This window comes from Phasianus colchicus, chromosome 6 (genome assembly GCF_987193195.1).
Source record: "Phasianus colchicus chromosome 6, bPhaCol1.hap1.1, whole genome shotgun sequence".
NCBI lineage: Eukaryota > Metazoa > Chordata > Aves > Galliformes > Phasianidae > Phasianus > Phasianus colchicus.
This window is the reverse complement of record NC_143441.1, coordinates 22,519,712-22,544,809: the sequence shown is the minus strand read 5'-3', so window position 1 is coordinate 22,544,809 and position 25,098 is coordinate 22,519,712. Positions and strand designations below refer to the sequence as shown.

The following is a 25,098-nucleotide window of genomic DNA, read 5'->3' as shown; positions in this document are numbered from 1 at the left end:
CAGCTCTACAGCAGGCAGCTGGGTAAGAGCTGGAGCCTTTTCTGCAGGAGGATAATTGTGCAGAGCTGTAATGACATGGTTTATTCACTCAGCTTCTGCTTGTCCCTATCTACTAAGAATATGTGTACAGCAAGGAAAGGGTAAGCATACATAACGATTGTTCCTCGCTGACGCCATGCAACAGAAGGTGTTTCTCCCAGAAAGCATTACTCAGCGGACTAGATCACAACTTCTTGGTATCATAGTGACAGCCAAATGTTTGGTCACTACTGCAGGACAGAACCTTTCGCGTTGTCACAGCTTTGGAGGGCAGTTATAGCATAACTGACATCAAATGATAGCCTTAATAAACTTACTTCACCTTATGCACATATCTTAGCTTTGCACACGCAAACTCAGAAGTTATTTTGACCAAATACATAAAGCAGTGTTTCTCTTAACTGCTGCCATCAGTTGCAGACTTTCCGTTACAGCCTTGGGCTGGCCTGCACAGCAGCTGTTGGGAGTATTATCTTGCATTCTACATGCTAAGCTTTCAATTAGAGCTATAGAAGAACCAAGGTGAACCGCTGGGTTTCTCCTTAGTCAATACTTATTTAATTCCATGGAGAAATTCAGCTTTCTGGGTATAGCACAAAGCAACATCTTTTCCAAGTTTGTTACTTAGGTTGACTTAATTCTACTTTGTTGCAAAACTACTGTATATGATCAGAGCTGTAGAACTCAAAACTGGCAAGAGGAACTACTTCCTGTGCAATCAGCTGTCTTTCAAGGCTCCGCATATACTGCCTCCTCACCCAGGCTGTTTTCTTTCATAAACACTATCAGTAGTACCAGTCATATAAATGGTGCTCCTAAATCCATTGAACACCAACCCTAAAGAAAAGTTCTCCTCTGGGAGAACACAGGCTCATTTTACTGAGAGCTTTCAGTTGCAATTTGGGGATAAACCATAACAGATAAATACTGAGCAGTAAGATACATGTTTCTCCTTGTGTGTTCTATCAAATCTTTTAAAAATATGTGGGTGTCTGTTTCTTTTAATTACTCGTAAATAGTTCCTGGCACTGACATTCAGAAATAGTTACAATTGCTTCATACGCTTACCCTTACAATTATGACAAATGTTTTTGGTGGCATTCTGTGACAATCAGGATGCAATGATTTTTGCTGCAAGAGCTTGGTAGTTCCATTCCCTTTGCTGTGCCAACACCAACACTGAGCCAGCCACATGGCAAGTTATTTCAGGGGGGTAGAACTTGCCAAAAATCCAAACAAAGTTAACAGTGTTTCCTCTGCTTAAACCATCTCACCATGATTCCACCTAGTGCCAAAACAGTCAGGAAAAACCTGGACTACCCACTCTGCTTATCCATCTCATACCACTGCATGCCAGTTCTCTGGGAAGGCAAAGTTCCCAGGCAAACTGATAAATGCTGACTTTACTAGCCATTCAGCAGTATCGTGTCCTGCTTCATCTGTCTATCAAGGTGACGTGAGACGCAAAGCAGACAAGAAGAAAGCACATCTCGGTGGAATTTACTTTTATTGAAAGGAAAGAAAAGTTTACATGTAGTTACAGGTTTTCCATCCATGCTTTCAAAAGGACTGGAAACAAAACTTCATCATTATTGCAATACCAAAACTCCGGGGTTTTGTTTGTTTTTAAGTGAACAGCAAATTATATAACTAATTGCTATGTTCAATAAATAGTTGTTTTCTCCTGCACTTATTAAGGGGAAATATTTAACTAAGCACAATAAAAAAAATCCCAAGACTTCTATGGTTTTAACTCCAAATATTTTCCACTGTGCAGCTATCCAGAAATTTATCTATAAAACGCAGCCTTAATTTTCAGTGTACAAGGATCTGTTTTCCAAGTCAGCCAAATACCCATTTTTTCCTCTAGCTCAAATATTCTACACTTAAAGGAACTACCTGACCAAAAAAAAAAAAAGAAAAAAAAAAAAGAGAAATCCTCTGGTTCATCACTACCTAAACAGATTTGTCTTTACAGTAAAACTCGAAGTTGTTACTTGTTTATCAAACTAAAATGTTTGCCTTTTAACAGAAGGATCAGTGAGTTACTTGGAAATGCAGGTTTATATCAAAGTATCTGAGTGTGTGCATTACATACGACATGCAAGCTTTAAAAATATCATTGCTCTCTTTTGATTAGCCAGGAGTCCGATTGTTTTAAAAACAAAATAGGAATTACTTCCAAAATGTATCAACACTTTGGGTTTTCTATTTAACTTTGCTTAAGATGTTATACTACACAAAAACTACAATTACGATATTTAAGAGTATTACATAAGGAGGGATGGAAAACAGGAATACTTCAACAGAAGATATGTATATTCTAAATGAACCCAAGTTTTCTAAAATAGCTGGATGGAGGTCAAGGAAGGGAAGGGGAAGGAGGGAAAACAGTAGGGAAGCTAAGATCTAAACTTTTTATTTAAAAATCAAGTCCTCAGCTGTTCGTTCTTCTGATCTTCAGTAGCGCCCTGGAAAAGAACAAAAGACAATATCATTACTATGAACTAAGAGCACACACACACTCCAGCATTGCAGCACCCAGGTTTTTTTGCTTTCACGTTCAGAACTCTCACTGATCAATCAGTACTGTAACAAGTGTCATACCAGCCCAATTCCATTTATTCAAATCATGTTGACTTACTTGGGCTATAGGAACGGGATCTTGACCGTGACCGGTACCTGCTATAGTAAGGCGATGGTGATCGTCTCCTTTAAAGGAAATTAAAAAAGAAAACAAACAATCATAATGAAAGAAGCCTCATTCACATTACTTCTACAGAACATTATCATTTCCTCAGCACTCTAAGACTTGACCTGCATGAATGACTCCTGCTTGATTTGGCTGTGGCTTACAGTTATTTAACAAATGCTTTTATATTTCTCTATCTGATGTGTTTAAAACCTGATGCATCTCTACAGCACGTTTGATAAACTCTCACTAGCTCTGTAAACACCTAAGTGCTTTTACAGATGCCTACCATTCTTGTTGTACAACATTCTCTGAAACTAGATAACTTTCAAAATGGTCAGATATCTGTGAAATGTCAAGCATCAAAAACCCCATCTACAAATAACCCCTTCTTCAGCAGCACTGTTTGTCAGCTGTTCCTGGTACTATATACAGTATGGAAGAGTTCCCTTTTATTCCTGTCTGCTACATTTGGAGGGTATACGTTCTATACCTTCTCCAGCTAGCAAAATTAACCTCTCACACAACCCATTAACAAGTAATTGCACTACAGAAACACTGAAGATTACAAGTACTTTAATCTTGTATTACAAAATCTACTGTAAGGTGGCTCTCAACAAAGCAAGCACGCACAAGAAATCTTGGTACAAATGGAGTATCATTTCTATCATCTAAAATTGACAACTTTGTTTTCTTCCAATTCCACTGTTTTTAGAGAAATACAACAATTATTTACCTATATCTGTAGTCATATTCTTCATATCTGTCATACCCTCTGTCATACCCCCTGTCATAGTAAGAGTCACGGCGCCGACCTGCTCCACCACCACCACCTCCTCCACTGCTGTTAGGAAAAAATAAGATGTAATTCAGGTTATATTCTCATCAAATTAAATCATTCAAAAACCTTTTTCAGCATTGTAAATCAGACACCGAAGACAAAGTCCTTAAACAATCTAATAATTAAACATGTAAACACATTCCAAACAAATAACCCTTAACACCTCCTCCCCTCCCAAAAAAAGGAAAATACCATCAAGACTTTCAGCCTAGATCTCATTAAAATTGAAGGTAAATGGGCACCCTGGTATTTCAGAAAGCTAAGGGTGCATTAGCTGACTGCGCTGGACGAAACTTTCAAAAAAATAACAAATTCAGTTTTTTTTGAATAAAAATACAAGAAACCACAGAAGGACTTAAATCTGAATCACAGTAACACACTTTACATTAATACCTTTGTGCGGAAAAATGTTTAATTCTAAAATGTAAAAATAAAGTAAGTAGTCTGCAGTACAGTTTCTTCAACCAGACTTCAGTCTTTCCATTTAAATCAATTTTAGTCCCACCACAGGAAATGAGGACTCCTTACTGCGTTGGCCTGCCCATGTAGATGCCTGGGGTGGGTGTATGCGCTCTCTTGGTGATGGAGTAATCCACCCGAATCCTCCTGCCATCCAGCTCCATTCCGTTTGCATGCTCCATTGCCTGCGGGAAAGAGAAGGAATGAGGACATGAAACCTTCGACCTCCTATGGAAAGCTAGGCACAAACCACACTGATTTCTGCCAGACCCAGACCAACAAGCCCCAAGCCGACTCTACTTAGGCTGGCTACTAGTGCCCCTCTGTGGTGGCTTGGCCCCAGCCCCCAGCCCGCTTGCCGGCAGCACTTTCAGGGCTGCCGAGCGCCGTGGCACGCAATCAATCCCTTTTTAAGAAAGCACAGGACCATCCACTAGCACAATCGCTTCCCTTGTAGTAGACTTTGCCTTCTACCCATCAAAAAGGTAAATAAAGTCAAAACAGCTTTTCCTGAAAACCACATCTTTCCTACCATCGGCTCTGACCCAGAGGGGATGGGCGGATTCAAAGGCTGTGCAAAACAGTGGCTTCCTGTAGGGTGCATATGGCCGGATTACTGCTAGTCGGCTGCCATTTCATGCTCTCCCAGCCTCCTGCCATCTCCCTTACAAGGACCTACTCCAGCTTAGTAAAATGGCGGGTTCAGCCTACATGGATACCTAATTACAACCTTCCTCCCCACTCGCTCTCACAATAGCGGCCAGCCAAAGCGATACGCACAGGGGGCTGCGCCAGAGAAGCCCGCGCCTTCAGAGCTGCTCACAGCCCGTGCACGCGCTCACTGGGGGTCCTACCCCGCTCCTTTCAGCTTTGAATCAATACAATGGCCTTTCGCAAACCCAAAATCATGCAAGCAGTTTTTCCAAAGGACCACAGCAAACTTATGAGAATTATACACAGGGAACACTAACTTGAAAAAAATCATTTCACAAATAACTGATGTTGGACTTAACTGTTATTAAAATTTTCGAAGTAAATTTTTGGTTTTTGCACCTTCCATCTCCACTGCCCTAAAATCTCTAAAATACTACTTTACAAGGCAGCTTGTCCTATATGTATTATTTTCATTTTTGGGACAGATATACAATCTTGAGTTTAACTCAAGATTTTTTTATACTATTTAGCTGAGACTCAATTCACATCCCCAGCTTATGAACATGCCTCTGAGCAGAGCAGCTTTTCTCTTTTTCTAAAACAACAAAAAAAAGAGTATAACAGCTGCTCAAAAATTCACTTCTTACCAGCTCCGTAACAGGAACTGTTCTGAATTCACATCTAATCTATACAGAGGAGGACACAAAACTAACACCCACATTATTTCAGTCTGTGGCTCCAAACTGGAAGTGACCGAGCTATCTATCTCTAGCCTATTTATCCACACTTATTGTGCTTTAAGAGTTCTGTTTACATCTGTGCTATATCGCCACCTAGTGAGGGCCGTTCCTACACAGCAACATCACATCTAGGCTAACTGCAAGGCTGAGTCAAAGAGCACATCACATCTCAACATATACGACAATGTTTTCTCAACAAAACTTGTTCATTAACTTCAGTTTCCTAGTCTTTAATTTTTTACATCTTGCTGCACAAGGATGAATGAAATTAAAATAATTCTGTGCACTCATACTGTGAGTTATTACAAATCCAAAACAATGCTGCAAACAAGCTGGTGGAAATACAAACTTTATGATTAAAAGCATCTTTCTAGAAGTTTGGCAATACACAATGCATCCTAAAAAGAAAGGAATTTTCTGCTTCGTGGCACTTTCATGTCTGATCCCCAGCATGCAGTGAGCTGACAGACAGCCACCTGAAACCCAGATCCATCTGGCACTAGTTTCATTTAGCTAAAAGAACAAACACCTCTTACAGGAAAAAAAAAAACAAAACAGTTCTTTGACATAGGGAGTGGTGCAGAGAAGAGCAAGATAACAGCAAGACAGCTAACAAGTTACTTTTGATAACAAAATCTGATGGTTCATCGTCACAGTACTGAGAAATGTATTACATTTCAACAGATGAAGATTAGCTGATAGTTCCCAGTCTGCATGGAACCCAGAAGCCCCGGTCACAATGTCTGATGTCTTACTCAATGGTAAAACTTCCACTGTATTTGCTTTCAACAGCTGTTAGCAATAACTGATAACTATAAAGTTTAAGTTAGCCAAAATGTTAATAGATACATAGGCACATGAAGCTTTCCACGGTTATCTTCACCCTCAAGCTGCAAGAAAGCAACAACACTGATAACACCACTCACATTCAGTCCCTCACAACTGCAGCTTACACACCTTCACGCCCCAAAGCCAAGCACTAACTAGCTAATGAGTGCTGTGCTTCTACCAGCACTTGTATTTTAAAACTATTTCAGACATGTGGCATCACATATTTGTTTTGAACACAGACCGGAATCATAAATGTTACTCATTTTCATTTTCGCCTCAAACTAAGAGCACCTTATAACTAAATCTGGGATTTTACAATTTTGTTAGAGAAGCGTGTTTCATTCAGAACAGATCTCTGCTCGCTTTTCCTGCCGCTTTGGTACGTGCACAGATGCAGAGCATTTAGATGCCCAAGTGAAAAGACATTGCACACTTGGGTCAACAATGCAAGAATCATTCTCAAATGCTGTCTAGAAATCAGAAGTATATTTTCCAGGTCATCAAATAAAACATGCTGAAGAAAAAAAAATCATATTATATTGGGATTTAGAGGCATATAATACCCTCTCAGGAGCCTTTAACTGACAAATCTATTTTTATTCCAGCCTGGGTTTTCTTCCAAATATCTGAGCACTGTTAAAAGACTAGCACAGCTTCTGCAAGAGGACAGTAAGCAAGCAAGCAAACAGGATTCACATGAACATGCACTATTAGCTTTGGCTGCAAAATGCAGAAAGACTGACTTCATACCAGTTTATATACCTGTACATGGAGGGCTAGAAACAGAATAAGACTTGGCAACAACACAAGCAGGAACTCAATCTCAGATTACAGTTTTAAACCTAGAACAATCTACCCTTAACAATAAAGGTCTTTTGAATTACTACTCGTAAGCTGTTAATTTGTCAAGATGAGCAGTTCCCAAACTACTGGGTCACAACCTCCATCGGCTAGAAACAGAAAACACTGAATTTAACAGATTTCAACTCATTCAATGTGTATTACAGTACATGGCATTTTGTAAATGTCCAAGTGCTTACAGAAAGTAGTCTGAATATATTTAAATAGCCAAACACGAACATCTTATGTTACAACTCATTTTAAAAGAAATCTATTTCGAGGATCTAAAAATCTTATTTTCTTTATGGCCCCAAATCCTTCCTACGTTGTACTTAACATCAACAGTAAAAAGATCACCTCTACTGAATTGCGGGTGAAGCATGGGATGAACAGACATTACTGTTGCTTTTTATTTTTAAATATAATCAAAATACTGGCGATAACTTCTGCTTTTTCCCATTTTCTGAGCTTTAACATCTACTGATATCCCATGGTCTCCAGGAGCCTTAATTCCAGGCTTACACAACTCCAATTCCAAACATGGGAGATGTTCTCACGTTCTTTTCTGGTTTACCGAGAGTCCTCTTGATGCCGAAAACATCACTTAAGGCAGTGGGAGAAGTTTTGGTCAATAACAACTCTTATAAATTGCTCTGCCTGCACCACAGAATGTCTTGCACAAATGAACAAAGAAACACACAAAAACTTGGAAATATTATAATCTTAGGCAACAAATTATGTCAGAGGTTCAGCTGTCTTACTTGTCAATATACACTACTTCAGAAAAGTGTTCTGAAACATAGTCAAAACTGTAAATAGCATGTAAGTAGCATGAGAAACTGAAAATTCCATATTGCCAACAGCTGTTGTAGTTAATGCTTCACAGATGAGTTCCTTGTACAGACAGTGCATTCATAGTAGCCTCAGTTTTAACAATTACTAGTTTATTGTGTGACAAGTGACTGAAAAGCTGGAATGAAATCCCTGGTAAATGTAGAATCACCTCCATACAACTCCAAGCCTTTTACTTGTGATCCTCTTATTACTGACCCAAGACAATCAATCTGCCTCAAAGGTGGTTTTTTTTTTCCATTCTAATACATAGTTTGCAACACAGCATGTATTTCTTCTGTAAGAAGACAAAAATCCTGAACTACTAACATGATGGACAAGTGAATAACTTAGCTAAAACAATGCAAAACAGTTCAGTGCTAGCGTTGCAAAACAAAGTACATCACTCTGCAGAAAGAGGTCTTCCACAGAAGATTACAAGTCTGGCTCTTCACACAGCAATGCTGTACTCCTCATGTGTGGCTCTGAAGTCTTAGCAGAAGGATGATAACCTAAGACAAGACCTTGCAACACCAGGGCAAAAACAATACCAAATACTACTTCTCTTGCTTTCAAGAAACCAAAATGTAACTTCACAAACAAGCAAGACACAGTAACAATTTCACCAGCTCAATATCTGATGTGATTTTTAAGGAAGGTTACTAGTGACAACAAAGAATCCCAACAGGATTTCAGCTGCAAGAGAACCCACACAATACCGCAGCTGACCAAACCGCAAAGTTTAAAGACAACTACTCACAGCTCTTTTGGTGTCCGATCTGAATATCAACACTACTTCAAAGCACGCCAGCTTAAAGGCTTTCTCGAGCACCCTTCTGAGAAGGGTAGAAGTAAAGATGATGTGAAATCTTAGTGATTATCCCCTCTTGCCAGGGTTTTTCTATACCTATTTAATCCATCTATGGCTGCTTTAAAAAGACAGGAATTCCACTCCACTTCTTACCTGGAGTTTTACATTGCCTTTACTCAGAGGTTTGGTTTATTTTATTGTTTCTCTAAAGAGGAAATGTATTTACCTAAAACAGAAGCAGCTCAAGTAACATCACTTTTAGCACACCCAGCTTTTCAGATCTTACCCATCTTCCCCAAGGATTTATACCACGCCTCTTAGTCCTCCTCCAGGGCCTGTCAGTTTCACGCCTATAGCTACGTGCTCTTTTCCAACTTACTGCCACTTCAAATCTACCCTCATGATCTGTGAAATTAAGTCGAATGAAGACATTTTTTCTCCCCAGTGAGCTGATGGGAGGAGGAGGAGGGACGAAAAACCTCCCACCACTTGGAACTCACAAAACTGAAATAATACAGCAAAGTAGAGATGGGAAAAGTTGTTTACATTCCCAGTTACTTTAGTTCCTACTTACAGTGCTTATCTTTATTACTGCATTTTTGCTTCTGCATGTAATATCCCATTTTTTTCCTCTGCATTCCAATTTTGTAGTTTCTGCCAAAGTAGCTTCATACTAAACAAATTACTTCATGGTATTTACACGGAACATTTTAAAAAATGTATGGTGTCATGCATGACCACTGCCAATGACAACTAGGAAAAAAGTAGTTCTAAAGACATGAAGTTTTAAAACAGACAAAACTAGCACATGAATGCTACAAAACAACATGCAAGTGTTTTGGATACTGACTGCACTACAGAACAGTCACAGCTTCAGAATTCCACCAGGCTGCAAAGAAACACAAGACTAAGAAGTGAGAACCACAGAGAGGACTAAATATGAATAGACAGCAATCCACCCCATTAACTCCTCTCTTAACCTTTCAAGGTGATACTGGGGAAACAAAGGGAAGCTGAAGGAAGCTTCCAGCTCTTTTCACTTGCTACACTTCTATAACCTGCAACAATCACACACATACAACTTCTATGCTTGTCATAAACTGGCTCACTGTAAGTCTTGTTTCATCATCATCTACAGCTGGTTGCTCTATCACAATTGCTTGTAGGATCACACCAGAAATGAGTTAAAGTTCAAAACTGCATCTAACCCAACTAAGTCATTCATGACTTTAAGTAACATCAACTTCCATCAGCAGTTTTCATTTTTAAGTTACTGACAGTAGGTCCACAGCTGTCATCCTCCCATCCTGCAGTGCTAAGTGACAGAAGTCATTCCCACACATCATGAATATACTTTTACCTAGTGACAACAGAATCAAACAGCATATCTGAAACATCTGTCCATGTTTGTGGATAAACAGTCAGGTGTTAAGTCTATCCATAAGAAAGGAAGAGATATCTCCATGAAGAAGGTATAACATTCAAGTCAGTAGCTGCAATGTTACTAAAAAGAAGCGTATGCTTAAATACCCATGCTGATTGAAATATAGGGACTTTTTTATTTCGTCAGAACAAACAGAATACATCTATTTGTTTAACAGCAAACTCATAAATCTTATTAAATTAGTAAGCCTTGCTGCATCCTTATACAGGTAAAAAAAAATCCTAATGTAGTGAACCATAATGCAGACTGCTGTTCAGATTCTTTGATTGCTTCCTTACACATCAATTATACTAATGGACACTTAGTCCCGACACACACAGCTATTTGTCTAACTAGCCACTAACTCAAAACAAAAACAGTCTCAAATGCACAACACAGTTCCAAAGAGAATGGTGAAGAAAATATTTAGAATTTTGATAAAGAAAGTTATTTTCAAGAGTTAGTTTTCAAAAATTTTGAAAAATCCTATAACTCTTCTATAAATCTGTCTGAAGATTTTCATCTTGAAATAACAGATTAAGAAATCAAATTGCCAAATTTATTAGTGATTCAATACAAACAACACTCCACCCTCAAACTTCACTTGAGCATCTGAACATCGAACTTGTGTTCTTAATCTGTTTAGAAGTGCCGGATGGTTTGAAGAAAGCATTTGAAATGGATTTCATAGAGAACTTCTGTGAGTGAACACACACAGAATTTTTTACAAAGATACTTGTGAAGACGATACACAAACAGTACACTGATTTTTACGTAGTAAATGATGAATTTACCTCTTTAGAATCATCAATTCTCTCAAAATAAACAAAAGCAAATCCTCTTGATCGTCCAGTCCGCTGGTCATACACAACATTGACACCAGTCAAAGGTCCATAACGAGAAAAGACTTCACGCAAATCTCTCTCAGTGGTGTATAAACTGAGACCAAACACTCCAAGACATGTATTTGGATCTGGATTAGCCTGGTAAGATAAGAGGTTAACACCAGTTAATAAAAAACAAGTCATGCATTTACACATATACATTTCTCAACTTTTTATGAAGAAAGTTAAGTATAGTTCATTACACATTTTAATACTTCAAGAGTTAACATTTCCATCTTAAGGTACTTTCAAAATGTAACGAATTTCCTGATATTTATTTTAGAAAAAAACAAGGGTAAATTTCTCAAGTTGTACTGATAGTCCACTTCAGAAACATGAGGTATTACAGCTACAGAAAAGATGCAGCAAACAGGAAACTGTTTCACTAGTATTTCTCACTTGAATCATCAACAAGATGCAGACAGGATATTTAAGGGTGCTAAAAACGGGCCAGTCATCCCAAACTCCCTCCCATCTTTAACATTCCCACAAGGTCACCAATGATGCCAAAGGTGGACGCTGCCTCTATTTTCATACAATAAACACACTTGAGCTTGTCAGCATGAACAGCTGAACTTTAACTCATCTTCTACCAGAACTGCATACTTCCTTCTCACCTCAACATTTTCCCTTCAGATACAGCAAAGGTTAGTATTTAAATTGAAAATTTTCTCTCTGCCCCATAAAACTGGATCAAAATTACCAACTTAACTACACAGAAGCAAATACTGGTTCTATCGAACTAATTCAGAAGCACGTGCACTTGTTTAGAACAAGTCTCTAGACCCCTTTAACATGATGCAAGAGATTGAACTATTTGTACACTTCAACTAAAGTAAGTCAAACATGGAATTGTACAATTGCTCAAGGTAATGCAATTCATCTTTTTATTAGGTTCAAAGTTTCTCTACAAGCCTCAAGAATTAAGCCAATCCCTAAAGGGCTACCTTTATCAACATAAGGGGAGTGTTTTTTGTTAGCTTTTTTCCCTTTCAGTTAAGTTCCTGGCACCTGCTACACTAGAATACTTTAAAATAAGAGCAACAGGCATAGGGATTTCATTTTTTCCTGCTGAAATTCTAATGGGAAGTTAACAGCTGAAATTTCTGTTTCAGTTTCAGATTTTCAGAGCCACTAGTGCACAGTAATTTATGCCTCAGAGCTTCCCTTTCATTGTGACTTGAAGAATGAAGAGGCTTCGCTCTTCTCACATGTTCTTTTATGAACTCTGTTCTGGATACCAAGATGACAGTTTTTAGATGACAATTTTGAAGTAAAGCCTTCAATTTCAAAACTTCCATAACAAAGGAAATTTCTGCTTTAAAGCACAGACAGGAAGCAAGCTGACACTAAAGGCTGAGCCAAGGTATTCCATGGTCCCTAGCTGAAATCTAAACTTAAAAAAATAACTAAATTAAACCAAAATTTTGGAGTATGCACATAAGTACCTGTATTTTAACCCGCAACATGCAGATTTTGATATAAAGAGCTCTGGGAGTCAGCATGCAAAACATAAGGACAAACATGCCTATGACCTGTATGCTCAAGTTTACTCTGCAAGGCTCTGCTTAAGGCTTAAACTCCTCTTCAGGAGAACCATAGCATTAGTTTGCCAGCTGTGACTGAGATAAGCACATCTTTTATATGCAGGAGGTAAAAAGCATCTGGATAATATTTTTCCATGTAGAAAATAGGGGCATCATACACAGTTATTGTCACAAGGATGCTGAAGAACATTAAAAGCTTTGCTCACCTGCTTTCACCTGAGCATGTTCAATTAGCCCATCAGTTTCTTGTATCAGGAAATCTGCAACTTAGCTTAGCTCTTGTTGCAAGAATCAAGATTTAACTCAACTCTCTTTTTAAAAGGATTCTCCCTCACCAAAAAAAGAGAAGACTGAACAGAGAAAAAATTATCTCACAAAGTTCAGTAAACAAACCGTATTCCACACCACTCCACTTGCTATTAAGAGCAGAGCATAGGTTCAGCCAAGGAATTCTCAACAAGGAAGAGGTCTGGATGACTCATCAGTAAAGCATCTCCTGAGCACTGCTACAGCACAACTCTCATTTTTCTTAAACAGGAGCACACTTCCAAATATTTTAAAAACTGACAAAAAAACCCTCACAGCTTGCTGACAAACTCTCCTCATCTACCAAGACACAGAAGAGGGATGAAGAATGTGATTTACCTACACTCACATCCTATCTTTCTGTATTTTTGTAATGCTACATTTCAAATTGGTGTGGATTTTTCCACTTTCAGAATTGTGTTCAGGAGCCCATTGTAAAAAATAGTGGACAAAATATTTGCCTATTTGCTTTTTCTATTTGCCAAATTTCAAACTTCAGTTTTAGGACATGAACTTCATACAACTCCTCATCACATTAAATGGCACAACAAAAACTGGCAGTCTGTCACTTTAAAGTTTCAATTAGAGAGTTTACATTTCTTTTTTATTCCCCCTCATTTAAGGCTATTTAATAATTTAGTGGCATCAACATCCACTGAAACACAAGTGCAATGAGACCTCACAATCTTTTACATCACTGCTTAGACAAGCCTCTACATACAGTACTCCTCAGGATTGCTCTCTTATACATCCTGACTCAAAATTAAACCTAATTACCTTTTCTGAGATAAGAGTATCAGTCTGTGCAACCTAAGCAACAAGAGACAGTTGCATCATTCATCACTAGATAGATTTCAGTGGAGGATGACAAAAAGACACCTTTAGTATCACGTTTTTGTACTGCCTCCACAGACCCAGGTCAACAGAAGTTGCAAAATTGTCACAAATTTCTCTGGTGTCTGTAGGACCTTGCATTTAAGGAATTCAAATCTGCTTTATTTTGTTTTGACATTACTAGAACTACTGTTCAGAATTAGTGTGGAATTCATTTTGAAAAGAAGTTTCATGTTTCACAGAGTCACCGAGTCATTTCCAAGAAAAAAAAACAAAATTTATTTAGAGCAAAACATCCTAGTATTTCTAAAAGTAATAAGGTAGGTTCATTTGTCTTTCACCAGGAAATCTGCTATGCCTTCTGAAGTTCAGTTATTCCTTCCAACTTTTCAAGACGTTAGATTCATATTTACTACATCATGATTAAACACCAGCAATGATCCACAAACAGCTTAACAACAAATTCTGCTTCACAGCAGCTTAAGACTCTGTACATTAACTAGCACTGGTGTAGTCTTGCTGTCTTCCACACACTCATCTTCCTTCTCACATTGGTATTCTCTGGTCCTAGTGAGGTGCTTCACCATGATGAGCAAAACTAGTTAATACATTCAGGGAAACTAAACTACATCAAAACTGAAAGTATCACAGATATCACCAAGGAAGAAGATTTGTGCAGCAACATTTGTTTTGATTGGCTTGAAGCAGTGCAAAAACAGAACCTAAGGTGCTGAACAAGGAATGACTTTGGGGGAAATCTCTCAGAATGACATACAAGAAGTATCTTGCATCTTAGTTGGTTTACTTACACTTCCTATTCTGCCACAGAAAGACTATATTTATTTCCCATAAGAATTCTCAGAGGCCTACTGGTCCTTTTCATAACTTCTTTTCTAGCTTATTAAGATTTACACATTAGCTAACAGTGCATGGGTATATACAAGTTAAACCCAATTCATTATTTAGAGGTATAAAATCACAAGCAACCTTCAACATTATAGACTTTGTTATAAACAAGAACACTTCAGAAGTTTGTTCCTTTATTTCTCTAGTCCATCTTGTAGGTATCTACACTGTTTTGTTTTGTTTCATTGTATCCAGAGAAGATCTTATTTTGTGAAGGGTGCATATGCTTGGAGCAAAATAAAAAAGTCCAAATTTAGAGCCAAGGGAAGTAGACACTAACAATCTGCCTACACTGAACTGCAATGGTATGGTTTTTGGCATCTGCCCTGTCTGTTAACTTGCACAAATAGTAAGGGCCCAGTGGAAAGACTTTGCTGTTTCCAACCCATTTTTTCAGTCAAAACCCAACTCCCCGATCTTCCACTGACAAGACAGTAAATCACATTCAGCCTACAGTTAACTCGGATTACACTGGTATTAAAGCAGCAACCGTCTTGTTAATACTCAGCCTTGAACATGACATACCCTGCTGCCTGTGTGCCTTCTTCTGTTGGACATTGGAGAATGACTACGGCTCCTTCGACGACGATATTCTGGCGTGTACGATCTGCTTCGAGAGCGTCTCCTATGGGAATGAGAATGGGAATGGGATCTGGAGCGAGTGTAACGTCTGTGCGAGTGTCTTCTGGACCTGGATCTTCAACAAAGAAAGTTTTCGGTTAGATCATATGCACATAAGCATATAGAATTGTAAGCCTTACTTTTCCCAGAGAAAAACCTCAAATTCATTTCAATTCTGAGGCTCACTACAATTAAAATAGTTGTTTGAAGTGAAAAATATTTTAAGATACATTTAGAGAAAAGAGGCACACACGCCTCCCCGTACTCTGACGGAGCTCTCTATTTTACAGCTCCCTTAAAAGGGAAAGCTATAGAACTTTGCCTGTACAGGTATACACTGACAGGGAGATGAAGTGATTCAAAAATGAATTTAAACTTTAAAACCCAGGTAAATCAAGAAGGTACCCATGCCCAACTTTAGCTGTAGTTTTCAGATTTTGTTTTTACAAAGACTCACTGTTTCAGTGAAGAAATGTCAAGAACTGCCCCAAGCAATTATCCTTCAACATTTCCAGTAGTTCCAATACAGAGCTAACCCTTACCTAACACAGGCTACTTTTGCTGTGGTTTTCGCTTGAGTCTTCCTTCTAACCTGCACGAAGGATGCACACACAAGACCCTCCCCGTAAAGATTTTTGAGCAAAGAGGACATTAGATTTCAAATACGTGAACTGTAACCTCTTTTCCCTTCTCAGGAATGGTTAAATCTTTTTATTTTAGCCGTGACTTCTACACAGCTACTCCTATTTACATTATTTCCTCTTTATACACAAACGCTTTATTATTAAGGGATCTTCCCCCAGTCTTTGCCACCAACATGCAAATTAACGTGGCCTTCTTAACACCCTCTAAAAAGTTTGTAACTTTTACAAGAGGAAAAAAAAATCTCAGTAATGTAACAAAACAATGAACAACAGCAATAATACTGAATCAACTTGAACTACTTCCCAGACATACCTCGATTTTGATCTTGACCTAGAGTGTGATTCAGAATGTTTGGAAGCTCTTGATGGACTGCGAGATCCTGACCTGCTCTCCGATTTTACACGAGCAGGACTCCCAGCTGGGGATTTTGACTGGGAGCGAGACTCCTAACAAAAAGAACAGTATTACAAATGGTATTGGTTGTATAAATGCCTAACTCCTAACATTTAAAGTACAATAATTCTATTATATTGATTGCTCCTGAAAAACAAATGGTTAGGGAATACCCTCCAGAACAAATTTCATTTTGCTAGCCCACTGTTAATATTGTATGCTTTCCTCAAATAGATCCCTGCTCAAACCAGATCACCAGTTCTCTATTAACTAAGTAATCATGCAAATTCATCTACAACTTGATCATACAGACACTGGAACATAAACCATACATTTACTTAACCTAGGACCCATTCATTCTTCCAGATTCTTTTAATTCTACTTCACTCTTGCTTTCTACTTTTCTTCATTCTTCATTGAGTTTTTCATTTTTCATACTTCGTGTATTCTTCCCCAATTCAAACAATTCATTATAGCCTTAAAAAAACATTCAAGTGCTTCTATCTGACCAATCTTCTGTTCAATTTTTTCCCCCATTCAATTTTAATTTTCTGATCTTTAATACTTTTCATTAGCCTTCTTTTATCTTGATTTATCTTCCACATTCTTGGAAAAAACTCTTCAATTTCTTCACGAACATTAACCTTAATGGAAAAAGAACATTTAGTATATTTAAGCACGTGGGGATTATAAAACTCTGCTGGAGTTCAGATGTTATCTACCAAATTGAAAAGCCAGCAGGTAAAAGTGCAAGAAACTACTTTATAAAACAACTTTTTTAAAAAAGCTTTAAAACTGTATAAGTGTCTACAGTCTAACAATAAGCTTACTGAGTTCTCAGTGTTTTACTGTATTTTCAAAACTACCCTCCTCCCCTTTCAAACTTGTTATTCTTTGTAAGATACACAAATGAACTAAAAGACTACTTAGCACAAATATATTAAAATACTGATACCAGCAACTGAATTTCCCCCCTAGAAAAGCAACTGTTTTCTCAGTATTCAATATCCCAAATTCTACTCCTACACATTATTACTAAGACACTCTCAGTTCAATAGAATGGCCAACAATTTCCAGTCAAAATCTATCTATGCACATACTTACTCGCACAATACATGCACATAGATATATGCAAGACAAAATTTTCTTCCTACTTTCTCTTCCTCATTGTTATCCTGTTTTTCTTGCATACAACTTAATCCACAAAAAAAAAAAAAAGACATAATACAACAGTTCAAAGCAATCCAATGAAATACACAACTTTCTTGTTTTCTTGTATGATAGTGCACACGAGAAAAACTAAGAAAACAAGTAAACAAAGAGCAGGTTAGGATTTCCTCACACTTTAGTATGCAGCATTTCTAGGGAGCTCAGCAATAAAAAAGAACTATGGAATACTACACATATAATCTGTATGTATCTATAATATCTACATCATCACAAAAAATTGTGCAGAACTCTTAACAGAAAAAAGCATAGCAAGTTCCCCTCCCACAAGTGACATTTCACTCTTATTTTCATCATTTCCCCTCCTGCTTGTCCACAGAACGTATTTCTCAATTTATTTATTATTCTTTAAATTCAGATTTGTATTTCCTCTCACAGTTAGCACTCCGAACCCAAATCATTTTTCAAAGGGCTCCTTCCTCGCATTTCTAGACAATAAAAAAACGCACAAAATGGAACTTGAAAGATGTCTTACTAACAAGCATTACAGTTACACTACCTGTTGCCCTTCACCTCAATGAAAAGGACATGGGATATAAGGAGAACATCACTTACTGGGATGACAGGCATGTTAAACTTACCAGCAAAGGCTACACTGACATGAAAACCACAGCATTAGAGGTTTCTCTTATTAAACCAGCTAACTGCTGATCTAGCTACAAGGCTGTCACAGAAATAGGAGGAAGGATGCACATTTCAATATTACTGAATTTTGATGTTTATATTTTTACATCTAAAATTGACTGTTCACAAAAATATATATGTGTATAAATATATACAAACACATACATATCCTTTTAGGGGCACTAATGTGATTTTTAAGTACCTCTCCTCAATGAGAGCAGTAGCTCTCATTTTCTCTTTTCTCTGGCAGTTACTTCCACTGGTCCCTCTTCTCCCCCCAATAAGAGTGATCAGCAATACAGAAAAGCATTTAATGCATTCATTGTCAAGATATAAATTAAAACTTCCAATAAAAGGCAAAGAAGTGAGGATATTATATTGCCCACTCTTATTACATTTGGAAGATCACTTCTTGAACAATAAGAATGATAGAAACAACAAAAAGAACAGCAGCAGCAAAAAAAAAAAAAAAAAAAAAAGGAAAAAAAGTCACGTCACAGATCTGTTGGGAGGTACCAAAAGTATTAAGGACCTGGTAATTCCCATACGTGAAAAAAAGTTAGCTTAGCATCCTTATCTATTCACCTGCAGCATCTTCTGACACCACCCACAGTTTTTTCTAATAGCACCGGTTATGACAGTGAGTCCATACGAAGTTGCCGAGAGCAAATATTACATTATTCCATGTAGGTCACGTTCATTCAGAGCTCGTTGCTTAAGCCCTTCAGAGGCTGCATTTGCAAAGACATAACCTTAGAAGTGGAGCAACAGAGGTGACAGCGTAAGTCTGTATACATTTCAAACTTCCTCACTTTACTGTAGGTGTAAACTGCAGCTAAAGAGAGATTACCTGTTAGCAGTTGCACTGTGTGTGGCATTGGCAGGCAATTACATCTCATCTTCTGATGCAACACTGACCACCTAGTTATACCTCCTACAGTGCTCTTCAACAGGAGAGACTAAGAGAATCATAATAAGCTGCAAGAGTTTAAGGACTTAAGGAAGACACTGAAAAAGCACCTAATAAGATTTATATTAGCAAGACTACAGGTAAGGATTAAGAGATTCAGAGCTTCAAAGTGTCACAAAGTAAGATTTTAAAGAACTTTCCTCCTCTGTTTCCCCATAAGGAAATAATCAAGGTAACTCTTAGACTGTGTTAGACAGATCCAACAGTCCTGCATTAACAATTTATATCCGTTCTGCAGTATCAAAAAGAATGCTATGTTACACTTTTTTCTTATGTCATCTTTAACAACAGCAAATAGTCACCTCTACTATCCAAAGCATTCATATCCCTTACTACACTTCAAGCAATTTACATACTCTGATCTTTGCTCCGTATTTACCCAGAAATGAATTTGATTACTACTTACAAGAGAACAAGCTACACTTTCTCTCTGCATCCTCAACATTTACTTCTCTCTCTGCTCTCAGATCCTCAGCCACCTGAAGGCCATAGATTAGACTGCATTTTTTTCAACTCAGCTTCTCACCCCACAACAATCTCACGAGTGACAGCAGGCATCTTCTGTTTTGTTGTGCAGCTGCCCAGTCACTGCTCCCACCCTCACAAACTCACAATGCAGGTACTCACTGACACCATTTCCAAGTATCTAGATTTGCTGTCACTACAGCCTGTGGGAAAGAGACGGCCAGCTAACTGCCTAATATTCTTCAGATCAAGTTTCTCTTTCAAAGGGAATACATGTGCAAGTAACTCTTTTCCCATGGCAAAATGGAAAAAAAAAAAAAAGTGTGCTCCTCAGAACATCCCATTGCAATACCCTCAGCATATAGTAGGAAATGGGATTAATGATTAATCAAGAACTAGGAGCCAAAAATTGCTGTAGGTGAATGCAATCTAAAGATTGCAGCTTCAGCTACTGATTCTCTGGATGACAACTCCAAAGCCAAACAGTATCTTCCATTCTTCACACCCTCTTTATTCCAGAAAGACCAATATGAAACCAAGTGGTACAGACAGGAAAAGTCCTCTCTTACCATTATCTAACAATCACATATACCTAGGCACTGAATAACTCATCGACAGCTCCCCATCAGCCAGCTGAGCAAGACGCCAAAGCACTTCATCCACACTGGTACAACTGCTCTCTCATTTGTCTTCCTCACATCCTTCAGCAGCAATGCTGATTTCAAATATAAGCATTCCTTAAAAAAAAAAAGTATTCAAAACGGTTCTACAGTGAGCAGAACTGCTAAAGTCTTCACGAAGTACTGTTAGGTTTCCAGCTACATCAGAGGGTATGATAAAGACAGCAAGATGACAAAAATAGCTCTTTTAAACCACTTCTCACCCTCACTGTGTCATGTTTCACCTCACCTCAGGTGTTATCACTTCAGGGTACGACAGAACAGGTTTGTCACGAGGCTATCAAAATTTACAGTGAGACTTCTGAGGCTTAAGATGAGGCTTATGCTAGGCTTTCTGTTAACAAAATACAGGAAGTAAAATAGGAAGAAAAAAAAATCATGAAATCACACTAATTTCAGCTGTGCTTCATTCAACCTTAGGAAGTACCTAAGGCTGAGGGATGGAAGCAGACAGACACCAGCCTAGCAACACCACTGAGCTAGCAAAACAAAAGCTCAGACTTCATAAAAATCTTGCCAAAAAACTCCTATTCAAATGCCAAAAATAAATGAAGTCCAACTTTATAAGGGGACAGAAAAGTGTAAGTAGTCAGAAAAGCAGCAAATTTAATATCATCCTACATTCACTGGATGAATCCATCAATTCAGTAGCAAAGCTTTGAGATGAGAGTTACTTTTTAGGTATTGCTTCGACAGGAGCCTACCAACATGAAGGTCACAAGAGAAGTTAAATAATATTTGTTTAATGCTATGACCTGTTACTCTATACTAATCAAACTAATCCCTTTATTAGCTATTCTTCTATAAATGTTTTAATGAATGTGTGTAAGCAATAAACTTTTCTATAAAGCAAAATTAACCTGTGCTGCCTTATAGACACCTTTAAAAAGTCATCAGCATCAACAAGCGTTATGCATTCATTTATGACACTACTCCAAATAAGAAAAAAAAACTTCAGCAATTATTTTTTTGCAGATTATAATTCTGCATCTTCTCACTGAGGGCTGAATATACACCTGCTCAGGGAAGGGTTCAGTAGGCAGCCTTTTGCCCAGGTACCGACCTAAACTTCAAGCTCAATTAAACAAAAAAAAAAGTGATCAAGTTGCCTAAGAAGTCTCCTTTCCATGCCTGTCATCAGAAACACCATGACCGCTTTCTCCAAGCTAATGCAGAACTACACAGCATGAGCACAGCCACACCTGTACCTCAAAGCAGTGTGCCTCCTTGCTGCTGAGGTAGCAGACTGCCACTACATTAGTCTGAATCAAAATGACTGCAAGCTTGATTGGGTTTAGGTAATTAACATTAGAACATACGTTAACTTCAATATTTTCTTCATGAAGCTTGGGATTAGCAGGTCTAAAAGCCACTTGCATACATAGGAATTACATATATACTTCCTTTAGCAGCAATATATACTTCAAGTGCTTTTTTAGAAGATCACTGTGATTTTACAGCGAGCAAGAAGAGGCATCTCATGAGAATCAAGGGCAATCAATCTGGAGTTCTGCCTTCATTGCAATGCTGCAAGTGGAGCTACTGCCCAGCTCTGTTCAGACTGCCAGTCCTTCACTGCTCAGACAAAGCTTCCAATGAAGTTGCACCACAGAATACGCACTGAATGAACATGTTATTGCAAATAAGGACAAAGATGAAAGGAAATAACACCTAAATCCTTGTTTCAAGTTGCCTGCTACCTAACAACAGGATAAAAAGCCTCATCTACCTAACCTGCTCTCAATGAACACTGATAAAATCTTTAACTGCTCCAAAACTCAAGTCACTGCATATAAACATGACTTCAAATCATTTTCCTCCTTTAAGCCCGTAAACTTAATTCTAATACGTTCATTACGTTTCCAACTACTCTAGCAATTTCTATTAAATCACCATGTTTCCGTGCTTTTTGGGGAGGAAGTGGAGAAGTTCTGTTCAACCAGCAACTAAACTTGCTGAAGTTGAAGCAAAATAATACAAAACCAGAGCAGATGTTAATTAGCCTAAGCATATCTGATTAACAGTTGCTTTGAAAAAAAGTAGTCACTAAAGAAATGAGTGAGCTCAAGAGTAACAACAATTAAAAAATCCCTACCGATGTCTACAATGGTTTTATCCAATGCTTCAGAAAAGCAGTTTCCTAGACAGCACAAACTACACAGCCTTGCTGGAAAATTGCTTCTGAGATCATCCTGAATCTCCTCTACATATTAAATGATGGTAACGATTCTAAAATTTACAAATTAAAAAAAAAAGTAGAAAATTAAGTCAACTATCAATAATCACATATGAAACTTATTCACAAGTAATAAGCAAAACAGGAAAGCTTTTCTAACTAATCTTACACTAGGATGTGCTTGAAAGAATCTTTTGCTTACTATTCATTCAATCAGTACCTTCACCTCAGCATCAGACTATTGCTACTTGCAAGAACGAGGCCTCCTTAAACACCACTCCAGTGGGTACTGAGGGAGGTGGGAGGAACTCAAAAAGGCACTCACACCTCTTTTGTGGTAAGCCTGAGGAAAGCAGGCTCTTCACAAATGCTCTCCCACCCCTCAGACCCACCCCATTTCTTCTGTTTCTTCTCCCGGTGAAGGCTTAGGCCACACAATCCTCATGCCATGTGCCTGCACATGGTACACTAAACCACTAGGACATCCAAGTGTTTAAGAGTTCTGGTCTGATCAGGAACATCCAATTAAACACCAAATCCCCCCCTCCCACAAATTTACACGTTTAATTTTATGCCTGCAACTATTTTCAGTTAAAATAAAATAAATAAATATATTAGACTACAAGGTTTTCTAAGTATTTTAATAGCGTTATCAAAAATGCATTACTGAAATAAAGTAGAAGAACTACTTAGGAACATCCTTATTTAGAACAAAAAAAATGCTGAGAAGGAATCAATTATCTGCCATTGTGTTCAGCTGCATTTAAAAAATGAGACACTCACATGCGAGTGTTTCATAAATTCCAGTACTGGGGAGTGAAAAGAATGCAATTTTTCCAAAGAAAAACTCTTATAATAGGGTCAGCAGTTCTTTCCAACAGGTAGACTTTCCACCTCAAAAAAAAAAAATAAAGCATAAGCCAACTGAGAAGTAACAGAAGAACTGTTATGTGGGACTCCTCATACTTCATGTACTGTCAAAATGCTATTTCACTTCTACATTTGGCAGAACGTATGCAGAAATCCTGAGCTCTACTTGTTTCTTTAGCACTAACAAGAGAACCATTAAGGAACCTAACATAAATATTTCAATCAAAAACCAAGAGCTGCCGAAATATAAAGAATATATACATATATATAAATCTTGATAGAGATGATGTGACTAGAGTAATAAACCTTAAAAATGAACAACAAAGAACACACGCTGCTCAGCTTTCTTAGACCTGGCTGGCTTCCCCCTGAGATCAGCCCATTTAACTGGAAAGAGCACAGGTACTGGCCACCTCTGTGTAGCAATTAACACAAGAACAGATTTTGTTTACCTCACCTGAGGAACCAGCAGCAGTCACTGCACAGCCAGGTAAAACACACCGAGCCTGGGGACTGGGTTTTTTTGTTGTTGTTGTTTTTGTTTTTTAAACTAACATTGCAAAAGGATAAGCACATTTCTGTAAAGATCGTTATCGGAATAAGACTCTGCTCTTTTAAAACGTTCATTTCTCCAGGCAACAACCTGATAGAAGCAAAAAGCTGCTACCACTGGTTCATCAGAAAAAGTCACCAAAAGGATGCTCAGGTGTTCTTCTAAAGCAATTCTTAGTGAGGGAGCAAACAAAAAATCTGCAAAATTAAAAAAAGTCAGCAGTGATGGAGCGAGAAAAACGCACGTTTAATTCTGCTTCAAGCAGCTTCTAATTGCTGCTTATCCTGATCATCACTAGGGAAAAAAAGCGAACAAAAAAAAAACAAAAAACGAAACAGAAATTGGAAAGGCCCGGTTATTATAGGCGTACAGAGAAACCGCAGCAATGGGAGGCAGGGGAAGAGAAGACACGGGCCTAACAGCGTTACAAAACCGCAGCGGCGCGCTGAGATAAAGCCCTCGGCTACACGGCCGGGCGCCGCGCGGCTCCCGAGGCGGGCCGTGCCTCCGGGGATCCCTGCGCGGCCGGACGGCGCTGCCGCCAGCGGCGCCGCTCACAAAGGGGCCGGGCGGGCACGGCTCGGGCCGCACGCGGGGTGAGTGGGGCGGACGGCCCGGGCCGACGGGCAGGGACGGAAATAAGGGAGAAGCGGGGAGAAAGCACGGGGCTCGGCGAGCCCGGGCCGGGGGGGAGGGAGGAGCGGGGCGGCAGCGCCCGCAGCCCGGGCAGGGGGATGGGACGGAGCCCGAGGGGAGGAGGAAGCGGGCGAGGGCCGAGGCGGCGGGGCTCGGTCCGCGCCGGGCCGCCGTAAGAGAAATAAAAGAAATAAACGAGGACGACGGGGCGAGGGGGAGCCGGGCTCCCCAAGGAGCCATTTTAGACACGGCCGCGCCGCCGCCTCCGCCCGAGCCGCACCGGGCGCCCCCGCCCCCCGCCCGGGCCCGGCCGGCCCTCAGCACGGCCCCGGCAGGGACGGCCACTCACCCTCCCCTCGAAGTTGTTCTCCTCCACGTCGCTCATGTCGGCAAAGTCCTGACCGCGGGGCCGGGCGAACGGGGACGCTAGCCGCTAGTCCCGAGCAGCGACCGCACCCGCCGCCGCTACCGCTATGGTTACCGCGGTTAACGCTATCCCTACCGCCACCGTCCGCCTCCCTCCCGCCAAAGCCGCCCGACCCGTCTCCCGCAGCAGCGCAAAATGGCGCCTCCGCTTCGTCTGCGCCCGACACGGCTCGG

The 25,098-nt window shown here is 39.2% G+C and overlaps 1 protein-coding gene across 1 annotated transcript; it reads right to left on the bottom strand.

Moving 5' to 3' along the window:
• Positions 1–1,529: 1,529 nt before the first annotated feature.
• TRA2A (transformer 2 alpha homolog) lies at positions 1,530–25,098 on the bottom strand. The gene is made up of 8 exons (XM_031590104.2): positions 24,848–25,098; positions 16,217–16,350; positions 15,164–15,335; positions 10,956–11,144; positions 4,101–4,216; positions 3,468–3,575; positions 2,684–2,751; positions 1,530–2,510 (listed from the first exon to the last, which is right to left on the bottom strand). Exons 1-8 carry the CDS (start codon positions 24,881–24,883, stop codon positions 2,500–2,502), a joined length of 834 nt encoding a protein of 277 aa, XP_031445964.1. The 5' UTR covers positions 24,884–25,098; the 3' UTR covers positions 1,530–2,499.